Below are 14,182 nucleotides of genomic sequence, written 5' to 3'. Positions count from 1 at the left end.
TACACTAATCTTTATTTTTATATATGTTTGAAATTTTCCATAAAAATTACAAACAATTACGGAAGGAAATGAAAAATGCATCTGCGTCTGAAGGACCTCTGAGCCTGCACCACGTACGGCCAACGAGAATGAAGACAGCGCAGTAGCGGAGACAAAGAAGCAGAGTAAGAAAACCCAAGAGGAACCAAGCCTTGTTCCGCTTACTTTCAGATTTGCCCCCTTCTCGCCAAATATCCCCTTTTTTGCTTAAGTTAGTTTAAATTGGGATCTGTTCACTTAAAACCCAAGGGTGCCTGCTGCAAATATGGTTGGCAAACTATAAACATTTGTATTTATCCTCTTCAAGTGTACAGTGTATCTTGGGAATTCATCAAAATGGAAAAGAAAATACCCTAAAGTTGTTAACTTTTCACCATTTTTAAATATCAAGGCTACTTTTCAAATGTTTCCTCTGCCAGGACTGTCGTCTCTCAGCACCACTTCCCATCAAGAGGAATCAGGAGCCCCTGGGAAACCGCTGATGCCTGGTCTGGGGCAGGAAACACGCAGGAGGAGTCTGGAACACCTCTGGACACCAGACACCACTGGGATCAGGTCAAAAGGGTGCAGGGCAGGACCCACCGGTTGGCCACAGATGGTCAGCTTAAGCACCGAGGCTTGAAACACATCAAATGTGTTAAAATCTGAGTTCATATCGATACTTTAAAAAAAAAAGGAAAGAAAACCTCACTGGTGATATCCTCTTTGGAGAATTCTAGGGAAGCACCTCATTTATTCTGAAAACAAGAAAATAAGAAGAAAGAACCAAGTATTTTATTCTTTCTATACAAACTGTACCTCATTGTAACCAAATAGCCGATGAGGAAAAATACTTCTTTTCGGAGGAATCCCAGCAATAAATGCAGAAGGAAAAATAAGGGATCACTGTTTTGCAGCCCCTAATGAAACAATGGATGTGGGGAATGGTCATCAACATCCACACCAAAACCACCCGGGGAAAATGATGGAGACGCATGACCATAGTGCAGGCCGACGACACGGCACAAAAAGCAGACAGACCTCCTACATGCGGGCTGTCCGTGTTTATAAAATTCTTTACAGGTTAATGTGAAGGGAGATTAGAAATCTGAAGGGATGAAATAATTCACAAACTGGTCTACATCACAACTACTCCCTTCACATTAACCACTGTCTTGGGTGAAAACCTCAAGTTTGAAGTGTACAGGGGGAAAGACGGTGCTGCGTATAATCTGGACTATCTTCCTTAAAACTGGTATTCACCAAGTACAAAAGTGCCTACCAGAAATATTTGTCAGCATCCAACAGACATGGCAAGGCTATTCCATATTCTTTTCTTTTCAGGAAAGCTCTGCCCTTCTCATGATATCCCATAGCTAACATAAGGGCCTAGAAAAAAATATGGATTTAAAAAAAAACATCACTTTAAACTATAATAAAACAAATTATATTAAAAGCATATCAAGTCTAAAGAAATCAAATAAAGATTTAAAAAAAACCCAAGATTACAACTCAATCCAAAAGCCAAAATTAAGAAAAATATAATCAAAGTTTCATTTCATTTCAATGCTGAGATCAAGCACTCAATTTAATGTGGCCGACAGGGTCATAACTAGCACTTGTCCGTTTGTTTCCGTCAGTTTATTTTAGTATCTGCTGATTTAGATCTATTTCTAGTATCAGTAAAACTGAATAAATAAAAAAGTAGCTAGTAACGCTTGTATCTCTTTGAAAAAAAGCATTCATGGGGTGCCTGGGTGACTCCAGTTGGTTAAGCATCTGACTCTTGGTTTCAGCTCAGGTCATGATCTCAGGATTGTGAAATCGAGCCCCGCGTCGGGCTCCACGCTAGAGCCTGCTTGGGATTCTCTTTACCCCCCTCTCTGCCCCGCCCCCTGCTCATGCTCTCTCTATCTTAAAAACAACAAACAAAAAAAACCCCATTCATTTCTAGTTTTTTTTTTGTTTTTTTTTTTGTTTTTAATAAATATTTGAGAGAGAGTGCAGGGGGGAGAGTCAGAGGGAGAGGGAGAAGCAGACTCCCCACTGAGCCGGACATGGACACGGGGCTCGATCCTAGGGTCCTGGGATCATGACCTGAGCCTAAGGCAGACGTTTAACTGACTGAGGCACCCAGGCGCCTCTCACTTTCTAGTTTTAATCAAGTTTTTTTCTGAAGTATCTGTCAACTCTAGTATTCCTAAAACAATTTTTTAAAGGCAATCCATGGGTGCCTGGCTGGCTCAGTCAGTAGAGAATGCTATTCTTGATCTTGGGGCTGTGAGTTCAAGTCCCATGCTGGGCACAGAGCTTACTTTAAAAAAAAGGGCAATCTGAAAATGTTTTTAAGTTCATTAATATTTAAATTTGAATTTTTATATAATTCAGTCTTGTAATGGTTTTCCAAAAAGTCTGGATATCATTTTTTTTTTTTTAAGATTTTTTAAATTAATCTCTACACCCAACATGAGGCTCAAACTTACAACCCCGAGATCAAGAGTTGCATGCTCCACCAACTGAGCCAGCCGGGCGCCCCTGGATATTATTATTTAATACGTTGTGGGCAAATGATTACCAACATTTTAAAAACAAACAAGCATCAATCCACTGATAGCTACCAAGTTCTCTTATTAAAACTTAACTTTAATCCTTCATTTTAAACAACGTAAGTCATATAGTGAAGCCTACTCATACTTGTCCTTTAAAGACAGAAAAATTAAAATTGACTTGACCCATAGTCATTACAGCTCTTCATTATCGGAAGCTACTGGACTCCAGCTCAGATACGAATCTCAGGGTCCCAGCTGTAGAATGCTGCTGTGAAGACCCCCTGGGATGGGTTCAAAGAAAAAACTACCTCCTGCCTATTCCAAATTAGCAAACGGGGAAACGGGAAGGCAGGGGAGAGATGGCAGAATCACCTGTCAGACTTTTCCCGAATTGCATGCCCCACTCCCCACCCCCAGCTCCCTATTCTGATCCATTCCTTAGAGGGCATGGCCCTCTGGTAAAAACAAAAAAAACAAAAAGCCACACCAAAACCAACACTGCCACGGGGAGCCACCTGTGCGGAGGGCAGGGCATCACGTCACGTGGGAATGCTCGGTCACTGCTGCAGGACATGCCATCGAGCCGTTCTGTGCTACTGCACTGAAAGTCACAGGCTGAGTCCGCTGGATGCAGGGGCCATCCCAGGCTTCCATCCTGTTTAGAAGCTCCCACGGAAAACTGTTTCTAATCCTTTATGACAGTGCAAGATCAAATAGCTAGAAAACCACTTCTGTTCTGACAGCAAATCAACGCGCCAGCCATAAATTTCTATAGTACCTACCTTTCTTTCTGAAGGAGGAATTCTGATCGATCTGCCTGTCTGGTTAGCTATGTCTAAATATGGTGTGGTTTCTGGATCCACCACCATCTCAGCTGCAACAAAACCGAAAGGAACTCCATTAATTCAACACTAGAAAGCAGAGATGGGACATTACGAGTATTAGACTGTGGGGAAGACAGTCCGTAAGAACTGTGCCCACTGTGCGCCCCGCCCCGCCAGCGTCCCTTTACAGCCAGAGGGAAATAAAGAGCCCAGAGCTCTGTGTACCTCTCTCCGCCAGTATCTCCAGGCCTCTCTTGGTCCTCTGAATTCTTTTTTCTTTTAGTTCGGCCTCATTTTGCTCTTCTTCTTCAACCTGGAAGTGTTTCCTCACATCCTCTTCAGACTGTTTTAGTTCAAGCACCATAGCTTTCACATTGTGCGTCACTCCTTGTTCTTCAAGGGTTTTCCCTGTAAAAATCAGAAATGCTTATCATGGAAAGAGCCATAAATGTACTGGTCACAGTCCATTCTGTTAAATGGAACTCTTAAACCCAAGTCAGTACTCTCGAGCCACCACGCCACATGCTCAGTGAGAACACATGACGTCTGGCTGTATAATTCTGTTACTGTTAAACAGAAGGTAAAATCGGCCAGTGAATATTCGTACCCTCTAACCGGAGAAATAATAAACCCAGTTCACAGCAAGAGATGAGAAGCCACAGTGCAGCGGGGCCCTGCGAGAGGTAATTCACTGTGGCGGTTCGAGGCAAACCTCTTGGGTTCTTTTTAACTCTGTGGTCCTGAGTTAAAAAGGCCCTTACACCCAGGACCTTACACATAAAATGTTAATAAAAATAGTGTCAGACATCAGTGAAACAGAATGAAAGCATATTCACCAAATCAACAGCTGGTTCTATGAAAAATTAATCAAATACACAAACCTATCAAAAATTAACTCAAAGATGCAAATAAACAGCCACCAAAATGAAGAATAAACATAGATGCATATAGATTTTAAAATAATGAAATATTATGAACTATAAATATATAAATTTGAATATTTTTCTGGAAAACTCCGTTAGATTTTTTTTTTTTTTGAGAAACTTGACAAACATTCTAACATTTATGTAGAAAAATACAGATACACCAATGGCCAAGTCACCTTGATAAAGAAGAGCCAAGAACAGGACTCATCTTACTGGATTTTAAAACTACAACAAAACCACAGTCATAAACAAACTCTATAGGTGAAGGTGGTCAAAAGGTAGAAACTTCCAGTTACAAAATAAGTCCATCCTGGAACGTAACATAGAGCATGTGACTAGAGTTAATAATACTGTATTGCTGTATTGTATATTTCAACATTGCTGAGAGTAGATCTTAAAAGTTCTCATCACAAGAAAAAAAAACGTTTAACTATGTGAGTTGACATTATTGTGCTCACTCCACAATATATACAAACACTGAATCATTACGTTGTACACCCGAAACTAATATAATGTTATATGTCCATTATACCCCAAGAAAAAAAAACTTCTGGGGTTCTGGTCCAGGAATAAACCCACAGGTAAATGGAAAGAATGGGAAGTGCAAAAATAGAGTTCTAATAAAGGGGGCACCAAGTATCAGTGTGGAAAGGGCAAGTTTAGTAGGGGATATCAGAAGAATAAAGCTGAATCCTTAGCTTTTATATATACAAAGGGGGCCTCTGGACAGACTGAAGACCTTAAGACTATCTGTGTGTCCCTGGGCTTGGGGAAAGATTTTTTTTTTTTTTAAGATTTATTTATTTTTTGACAGAGAGAGAGAGACAGCGAGAGAGGGAACACAAGCAGGGGGAGTGGGAGAGGGAGAAGCAGGCTTCCCGCTGAGCAGGGAGCCCGATGTGGGGCTCCATCCCAGGACCCTGGGATCATGACCTGAGCTGAAGGCAGACGCTTAACAACTGAGCCACCCAGGCGCCCCAGGGGAAAGATTATTTAACACAAATGGTAAGATGGAAATTGACAGATCTGATAACAACAAAATCCAGGACTTCTGCCCAGTGAAGAATATCACAAACAGAAGTGTCACAGAGATGAGAAGACAATGAAAAGGTATCTATGTCATGTGAAAGACGATGGGGAACGGCTCACGGAGAAGGCAGGCTGGGGCCGCGTGCAGGCTCTGTTCCACCAAGCTAGGATGTGAACCTGACTCTCTAAGCCCTAAGAACCTACTGGAAACCAATTGTAGTGCCTGCCTGAGTGGCTGCAACAGCTAACTGGTCTCCCAAGTCCGTCCATGCATCCTTCAAGTCCATTCCCCTACTGCACCCAAAGGGATGTTTAAAACCCCAATGTATCGTGTCACCCCCCAGCATCTGTGGCTTCCAGCCTCTCTTAGGAGAAACATTCTAGCACTGCACGAGTTCACAGGGCCCAGGTTTTCTACACAGCAGCACTACTGACATTGTGGGCCAAGGGAATCTTTGTCGTGGGAGCTGTTCTGTGCCCTGTGTGATGGTTCAGCAGCATCCCTGGTCCTGACTCACTGAGTGACAGGAGCACAAGCCTCCATCCCCACCCCACAACCAAGTCATAATAACCAAAAATGTCTCCACACATTGCCAAATGTCCCCTGGGTGGCAAAATCGCCCCTGGTTGAGAACCACTGCCATAACCTTTTCACTGTGGCCTCTGCCTGGCCCTCCATCCTTAAAAAGCACTACCCTCCCTCACTTTCTATACTCGGCTGTACTGGATCTTTTTCAATTGCTCAAACTGACATCAGGGGGCTCCGATATGAGGTTCTCTCAATCGGAACACGCCCCACTGCCCTCACTCAGCTTTAGCGCTTCTGCCTTGGAGAGAACTTACTGGAACCCCCGTTTCACTCTGAATACACCTACACTTCTGTTCTATAACATTTCCTCAGACATGTAATGAGCGTCTTTTCTTCCCACTAGCACAGAACAGACAATAAATACTGATTAGAAGGGTTGTTTTCTACTTTACGTTTTTATTTTAATAAGCTCTACAGTAATGTTTTAGATTATATATGCCGTAAAACCACTAGAAATTTGTAAATAGAAAAACAGTGAGAAAAAAGATGCAGTCATTACATCAACTCGACAGAAAATCTGCACTTTGCCACGACATACCTAGTTGAAGCTGTTTCTTGTTTATGACAATTTTGATATAATTTTCTTGAAATCCAAAGGTTTCAGCAATTCTGTAAAATAAACCGGTAGAGGCTGCAGGTAATCAATTTATTATTATCCATTAAATAGAGTTTAATCATGACAGCTATTTTAAACGTTTCACTCAGAAATGCCCAGTATTTCAATTTACTATCTCCCAAACATCACTTATGACAAAGCCAGCCTACTAGATGGTTATTTGAAACTGTGTACGAGACAATGTTCTTTTTTAAACTATCTGCTTTACTACTTGTTTCCTTATGAAATGGAGACCACTCGTGCGGAATATCCATCTGAAGAGGAGGGCCCTGGCTGCATGTCAGGAGAAAACCCATTCTCTATACTTTCTGCGGTCTCCTTGAAGGAGGCCATAATAGACGGTTGTTCCAAACAATCTTCCACTCATTTGTGTTGAATGAATGTTGCTTCCTGAATCCATCCCTAACAGCCCTGATGTAGACCAAAGAAAATGAGAAAAATCAGCTTCAGAAACAAGGGCTGGCTAGCCCTGGAGGTACTCAAAACACTTACCATTTAAAAATATAGAAGTGGATGACATAACCAACAACCAGCTCTCAAAAGTGAGAATGTCACTAGTACGTGACAGGTATTTTTTCTTTTTACAGATGGGCCAACAGCCTGAAATTGGCTAAAACACTTTGCTGGATGTCACAGCAAGTTATGAATGCACTAAGAAATAAAATTCAAAGCTAATGATCTGATGAATATCAGGCTACGTATATCACTCATTGATTGATTCAAGCACGTTATCAAGTACCTGTTAAGTGGCAGGCACAGAGCTCCCGCTGGTCTCGTTATACCAGGAAATGAAGGCAAATGGTGCCAGTCTTGAGTTCTCACTCTGCCCTGAACTGCCAGTGTGCGCCTGATCACGTTCTGTAACCGCAAAGCCTCAATATTCCTTTCCACTAAGTGAGGAGAATAGTACCTGCCCTATCTCTCTAACAGGATTGTCGCAAAGGATCCCATGAGCCACTGTGGGAGGGCCGAGAGCAGCTGGGGCACCGGGCAGACAGATACTTACTTCGACCTCAGTTCTCTGCCAGTGATGTGCAGTCGGGTCTCCAACAGGTTTTTCCTGTCCTATTTAAAAAAAGGCAAAAGCAACTGTACAGAAGGAACTAGAGGGTATCATGCTAGGCAAAACCAGTCAGTCAGAAAAAGACAACTATATGATTTTGCTCACATGTGGAATTTAAGAAACAAAACAGAAGGTCATAGGGAAAAGGAAGAAAAAAATACAATAAGATAAAAACAGAGAGGGAGGCAAACCATAAGAGACTCTTAACTCTAGGGAACGAACTGAGGGTTGCTGGAGGGCAGGTGGGTGGGGGGATGAGATAATGGGGTGACGGGCATTAAGGAGGGCACGTGATGTGATGAGCACAGGGTGTTATATGCAACTGATGAATCACTGACCTTTTCCCCTGAAACTAATAATATACTCTATGTTAACTAAAGCAAATTTAAATTTAAAAATTTAAAAAAAAGAAAGAAAATGTACTTCAGCGTGACACTTTCTGGTGCTGTTACTCTGTCTATAAAATCAGGAAGGCTGGTATCAGAAAATGTGAAGGACTGAAGTGACGCATGCCTGGCAGAGAAGCTACTGCACGTGACCTGGCACATGCTGACCCCGTGACCTAGCAGCCCTCAAGGGGGCAGAAGTGTGCACCCCAGGCCGGGTTCCAGCCTCGGGGGGAAGCAAGATGTTCAGAGGGATTTGTGACGCGTCTTCATTCAAGGGAGCTAGCCTATAGACACAAGGGCCCCGCCCGCCACCTCGGCACCACAGCCACCCTCAGGGAACAAGGCACGTTCCCTTGCACCAAGCCCACGGAGCGGGGAGTGGCAAAACGCCATCTTGGAACCTCTTCATTCCCCACTGGCTGGGCATAGGAGGAAGAACTGGAATCACTAGGAGAGCCTAGGAGACCATGCAAATCTGCTCAGATCCCACACTCGCCAACCAGCCTTCTGACGGGTGGTCTGGGCTCCCAGGGGCTGGGTACTAGCAAAGAGGAGGCCTATACAGGTATATTACCCTTTGAACTCATGAACGGGCCTCCTGAGGTAGATTCATATGTAATTTTCTTTTTCTCATAAAGCTCTTTATTTTTCCTAGAAATTTTTTAAAGCTTTAATGAGATACAATTTACATTTCAAAAAGCTCACCTGTTTAAAATATGAGTCAGTGGTTTCCAGTACATTTATAAAGTTATACAACCATTACCATGATCAAATTTCAGAACATTTTCATCATCCTCTCCAAAAAATATCATATTTTGTGCCCCCTATTCTCTCCTTTTAACCCCCAAGCCCCAGGCAACCACTAATCTAGTCTCAGTGGATTTACTCATTCTAGATATTTCATACAAATGGAACTATACAACACGTGGCCTTCGTGTCTGGCTTCTTTCATGTTTCTGAGGTTCCGCCATGTTGAAGACGTGTCAGCACTTCGTTCCTCTTCATGGCTGAATGATAGTCCACTGTGTGGCTACAGTGCATTCGTTTATCTGCTCACCCACTGACGGACATTTGGGGTATTTCCACCTTTTGGCCAAACAGAGCTCTTTTGTCAACAGAGCTGCTATAAACACTCATGAGCAAGTTTCTGCACGGACGTGGTTTTCATTTCTCTTAGAGTAAAACTGCGGAGTCCTGAGGTAGCTCTGACACACACATATATATTTTCATATCTTTTGAAAATGATTAACACCTATCAGTCCTCAGAGGCCAGCGACCTTTGGGTTCCCTGCCCCAATACCATTTCTGGACTTGAACTACTGAGGACATGGCCCTGACAGAAGGTGGCCCCGCTTGAGCATTCAGCTGACCACCCTTTAGCCTCCATCAGCACAGGAAAAAAGGAGACGTCTTTCCTGATGTGTCCTACTGTGCACGGTTTGGGAAAGCCGGAAGTACTCTTTTAATTCCCCATTATTTCTAAATGTTCATTCAAACTCTAGAAAAGGTAAGCATGTGATACATGGCTTTGTGAAGTTTGGAAGGCCTAAGAGGGACAAACCTACCCTGTAAATGTTCCAGTTTAAGAATCCATAAAATTAACATTGAAGTTGATAAACACTCAGCATTTGAAGTAACTTAAAAGAACCTTAACTTTGGATTGTAGCTTTAAAAAAAAATCATAATTGGGCGCCTGGGTGGCTCAGTTGGTTAAGCGACTGCTTTCGGCTCAGGTCATGATCCCAGAGTCCTGGGATTGAGTCCCACATCGGGCTCCCGGCTCGGCGGGGAGCCTGCTTCTCCCTCTGACCCTCTCCCCTCTCATGCTGTTTCTCTCTCTCTCTCAAATAAATAAATAAATAAAATCTTTAAAAAAAAAAAAATCATAATTTATCACTAAGTTAACAAAGCATTGCTACATGTACTTGTTTGGGAAAATTACTCACTTTTCTTAGCCGTGGAGGTAAAAAGACCTCAATCGTAGCAATTCCTGTTGTTCTATAGTTTTCATTTCCTGTGCCACGCTCGATTGCTTTGCAACGTATTTCTTCTATTATCTTTTCTACTTCATTTTCACAACATTCTAGTCTGTCAGAGTACTTCTTAGCAAGGTCCTGTGAAGCAAAATCAGAAAAGAGATCAATGTAGTGCCAACTCAAAAAAGGGGCACAGTACAGAACAGCGCATAGAGGACTCTAAGGCAAAAAACTGCGGAGTGGTGGTCAGCCCATCAGAGGGAAATCCAGATGGGCTTGGCATCTAGAGAGGTACAGAGGCTAGAAAGGATCCAGGGAAAAATAAAAACAAATAAAGAATAGGAAAACAGACCCAACAGAAGATGCGAAAATAACTGGACTGTTCTAGTGGTAAAAGAAAGGTGGGCCATGACTTATGTCACTGTAATACATTATAAATTAAGGAACAGTGAAGTCATCAACTCTCCTGGAGGGGACAGAAAGAAAAAAAAACAAAGAAAACACTCTCATTTTTCTAACTTGTGAGAACAAGTCAAGTTTGACTTAAATAACTTTCTTAACAGAAAATTCTGAATCACTGGTACTGGTTGTAAAATTTGCTAGAACGACTCGGCAGAACTCAGGAGAATGCTATAGTTACAATCATAGTTTGTTACGAAGGACACAGACGAGTATCTAGGTGAAGAGGTACATTCGTGGGGTCTGGAAGGGTCATGAGTGCAGGAGCTTCTGTCCCTGAGGAGTAGGGGTGTGCCGCCCTCTCAGCACATGGGTATGTTTGCCAATCTGGAAGCTCCCTGAAACCTATCATTTAAGGGCTTTTATGGGAGTTCCATTATGTAGGCATGATTGATTACATCACTGGCGTCTGGTGATTAACTCAATCTCCAGCCCTCTCCTCTCCCCAAGGTTGGAAAGTAGGCTGAGAATCTAATCTTTTTTCTCCTTTTTTAAAAGATTCTATTTACTTATTTGAGAGAGAGAGAGAGAGAGAGAGAGCATGAATGGGGGGAGGGGCAAGGTAGAGGGAGAGGCAGACTCCCCACTGAGCAGGGAGCCCGATGCGGGGCTCCATCCCAGGACTCTGAGATCGTGACCTGAGCCGAAGGCAGATGCTTAACCGACTGAGCCACCCAGGCGCCCTGAAAGTCTCATCTTCTAATTGAAGTTTGGTCTTTTTGGCCACCAGCCCCATCCTGAAGGTATTACCAAGAGTTGCCTCATTGGCACAAAAGATGCTCCTATCACCCTTACCACTGGGGCTATTCCAAGGGTTTTAGGAGCTCCGTGTCAGGCACTGGGGACAAAGACCAAACAGCTTTCTTATTATGCCATACCTAGCTTCGGAGCCAAGGGATTATAACAAGCAAATTCAGAAAAAAGGTCACGAGATGGGTTGCAAAAAATAAAAAGTGAGGCCTGTCAGGAACGGGAAAGACAGGAAGGAAAACTCTTCCCTCCCAAGCACATCACTGTGTCACCACACTGGACAATATGATGCCCTTGTGACAATCTTTAGTTCCTGATAAACACTCCATCGTTTATCTCAGGATACTTGGACGGAGAAAGCAAAGAAGTACATGCTATATTCCAAAATAAGAGTTCTGTCAAAAACAATTACTGTTTTTGTTTGAAAAAGCAGGCAAACTTCAACTTCTAGAAATCTCACTCACGTAAAGTAATGCCATTTCTGATGTCACCATAAAAAATTGACATGTAAGTATTAGAAAAATGTATTTTGGACAAATGAACAGATAGCCATAGTATAAAAAAAGCCGGAGGAAGGAAACAATTGTTTTATAGCAAACCACGCTAGCAAGGAGAACAGAGAACCAACCAGCTGCTCCCCATGAACATGTAATACACGCTCTTAGTGGCATCAGGACTGTGCCCCAGCAGGGTAAAATCAGTTCCCAAGTTACTAATTTTATGTAAACACTGTGAAGGTATTAAAAATAGTATGTGCCTGGGAAATTAGAGAACATTCTCATATGAATAAAGTCTTATTAAATAAGTTTGTCAATTCCTAGTAAAAAGTGGGTACCTGCTTATCACTAATACTTTTGATTATGCCAAAAATTTACACGGTTAAACCTGGAAATTTCCGGGGACTTCAGAATCTTATTTACCAAGGAGACTTACAACACTGCTATTTATTTATGTCTTAAAAGAAAATACCTTCAATGCCAAACCACCTTCTTTATTTTCATCTGTATATGGAGGTTTCCAAAGTTGAATTCTGTCTTCTCTTAAGAACTGGGTCAATTTTGCTTGGAGATATTTCTTTTGCGCCATTCTTGAAAGCAAAACAGTACATGAGCAATACCCCACACTACTTTCAAAGCATTTCATAACTTACCAAACACATTGATGTGTTCAATGTGGTAAGAAGAGCTCCCCTCCACACCTCCCTCTCCTGTTTAATCTAAATTACTTTTCATCTTATTTTTTTGTTAAAAGATTTTATTTATTTGACAGAGAGAGAGCGCGTGCGCACACGCAGGGGGAGTGGCAGGCAGAGGGAGAGGGAGAAGCAGACTCTCTGCTGAACAGGGAGTCCAACGTGGGGCTTGATCCCAGGACCCTGGGATCATGACCTGAGTTGAAGGCAGATGCTTAACCAACTGAGCCACCCAGCCACCCCTCTAAATTACTTTTAGATTAGGTTTTAACTAGCTCTAAACTTCTCTAAAATATACACATTCTATACACATGCTAAAATACACTATATACAGTTACAAATTATACGTTACATAAAATATGTATTTCAAAGTTGCTAATATGTAGCAAGGTTTATTATACTTCTCTATTTCTTAAACTATTGTTCTCTGATCTAAGAGAAAAGATCAAATGAGAGAAAGATGAGTCCCTAAAGCTGTTAACTTTCATAAACAATTCAACATAGATACATAAATTCTCTTGTATTCGTATTTTGGTGAGTTTAACACAAAGATCAGCCACCTTGGTAGGGTAGACATAAAAGCTAGCTGGAACCGTGAACTATCAACATTCTCTATACCTGAATTTTTAAAATTAAAAAGTTTTGCTAGAAAAATTTTATATATTTTGCAATAAGCAAACAGCAGATCTATGTACTATTCAAATCTAACACTAGTTGGATCATCATTTTACAGCCGAAAACACCCAGGCCCCAGGTTTGTAAAAATGACTTGGCCAAAGTCACAAAGTTCGGCAGCGCCGTAGCCAGCACTGGGATTTCTGCCTACAGCATTGGACTTTGCATTTTGTCCCGCAATCTTTTGCTGCTTGTCTGTCCTGTGTTACTTAACTAGTCTCTCCCAAAGAAGCCCCTGGCAACAAAGGATTGTCTAACTCATCTCTCACTAGCATAGCAATTTGAAGGGGTGGGGAAGGCTGCTAGAGAAGGAGTAAGAATCAGAGAAGGAGTAAGAAAAGTAAAAGGGTAATTAGCTTCTGAATGATGAAGACACGTTCTATAGAGTAAAAAATATATATAAGGGTTAACATAACCTTGATAAGTAACTTTCTCTTTTTCTATATAGGGCCTGTAGTATTCCACACCCTCAAAACCCAGTTCACCTAATTTTTAAATCAAGTTTGTTAACTTCAATGTATTCCATAAATGAATATTTTAAAAGAAAATTCAAATCTATTTTATATCAGTCTGGGGGGTAAGAAAGAGAGTCATTAGGACAGGGAGTAGGGAACAAACATGTCAAGAAGGAGGTTGCCGTGCATCCAGGTGAACCACGAGAGAACCCTAGATCTTCAAGCACTAACAAACTGCTGCTCACACAGAAAAGCATGAATACTTAGCTTTTCAAACACAAATAACTCACACAACCACTATACATAGTTCCCTACTCATAAATCTTCATGAATTCTGGATAAAATATCAATGGGGAGGGATGATCATTTCATGGGCTGCTTATGGAGGGACTCTTTGGAACGTCTGACTAAAGGCCCAAAGGGTTTCACAAACGCATTGTGTGTCCCACACTCTACCCACTGAGCAAATCAACAGAACAGATGGGGGCCTACAGGCACGAGACTTAATGTTTAAAAAAGATTAATCTGCTGTTTGGAAATTTACAAAAATTTCAATTATAGACACCAGAATAAAAAGAGGATACATACTTGAAATCAAAAGAAAGAAGTTTAATCAACCAGTTTTCAATTTTAACTAGAGAACTGAAAGTTTCATTATGCATGCCATACAAT

General features: G+C 41.8%; 1 protein-coding gene across 2 annotated transcripts in view; it reads right to left on the bottom strand.

Moving 5' to 3' along the window:
- NUB1 (negative regulator of ubiquitin like proteins 1) overlaps positions 1-14,182 on the bottom strand; it is a 28,470-nt gene that overhangs the window by 13,425 nt on the left and 863 nt on the right. For both annotated transcript variants that reach the window (XM_036102068.2, XM_078059754.1), the window contains exons 2-8: positions 12,158-12,275; positions 9,950-10,117; positions 7,558-7,616; positions 6,474-6,544; positions 3,617-3,799; positions 3,350-3,441; positions 1,301-1,407 (exon numbers count right to left, since the gene is read on the bottom strand). In XM_036102068.2, the coding sequence (XP_035957961.1) occupies positions 1,301-1,407; positions 3,350-3,441; positions 3,617-3,799; positions 6,474-6,544; positions 7,558-7,616; positions 9,950-10,117; positions 12,158-12,275 (798 nt within the window). The remainder of the gene's footprint in view (positions 1-1,300; positions 1,408-3,349; positions 3,442-3,616; positions 3,800-6,473; positions 6,545-7,557; positions 7,617-9,949; positions 10,118-12,157; positions 12,276-14,182) is intronic.

The sequence above is a fragment of the Halichoerus grypus genome, chromosome 12 (genome assembly GCF_964656455.1).
Source record: "Halichoerus grypus chromosome 12, mHalGry1.hap1.1, whole genome shotgun sequence".
NCBI lineage: Eukaryota > Metazoa > Chordata > Mammalia > Carnivora > Phocidae > Halichoerus > Halichoerus grypus.
The sequence above is the reverse complement of the archived record's forward strand: the minus strand, read 5'-3'. Positions and strand labels throughout refer to the sequence as shown.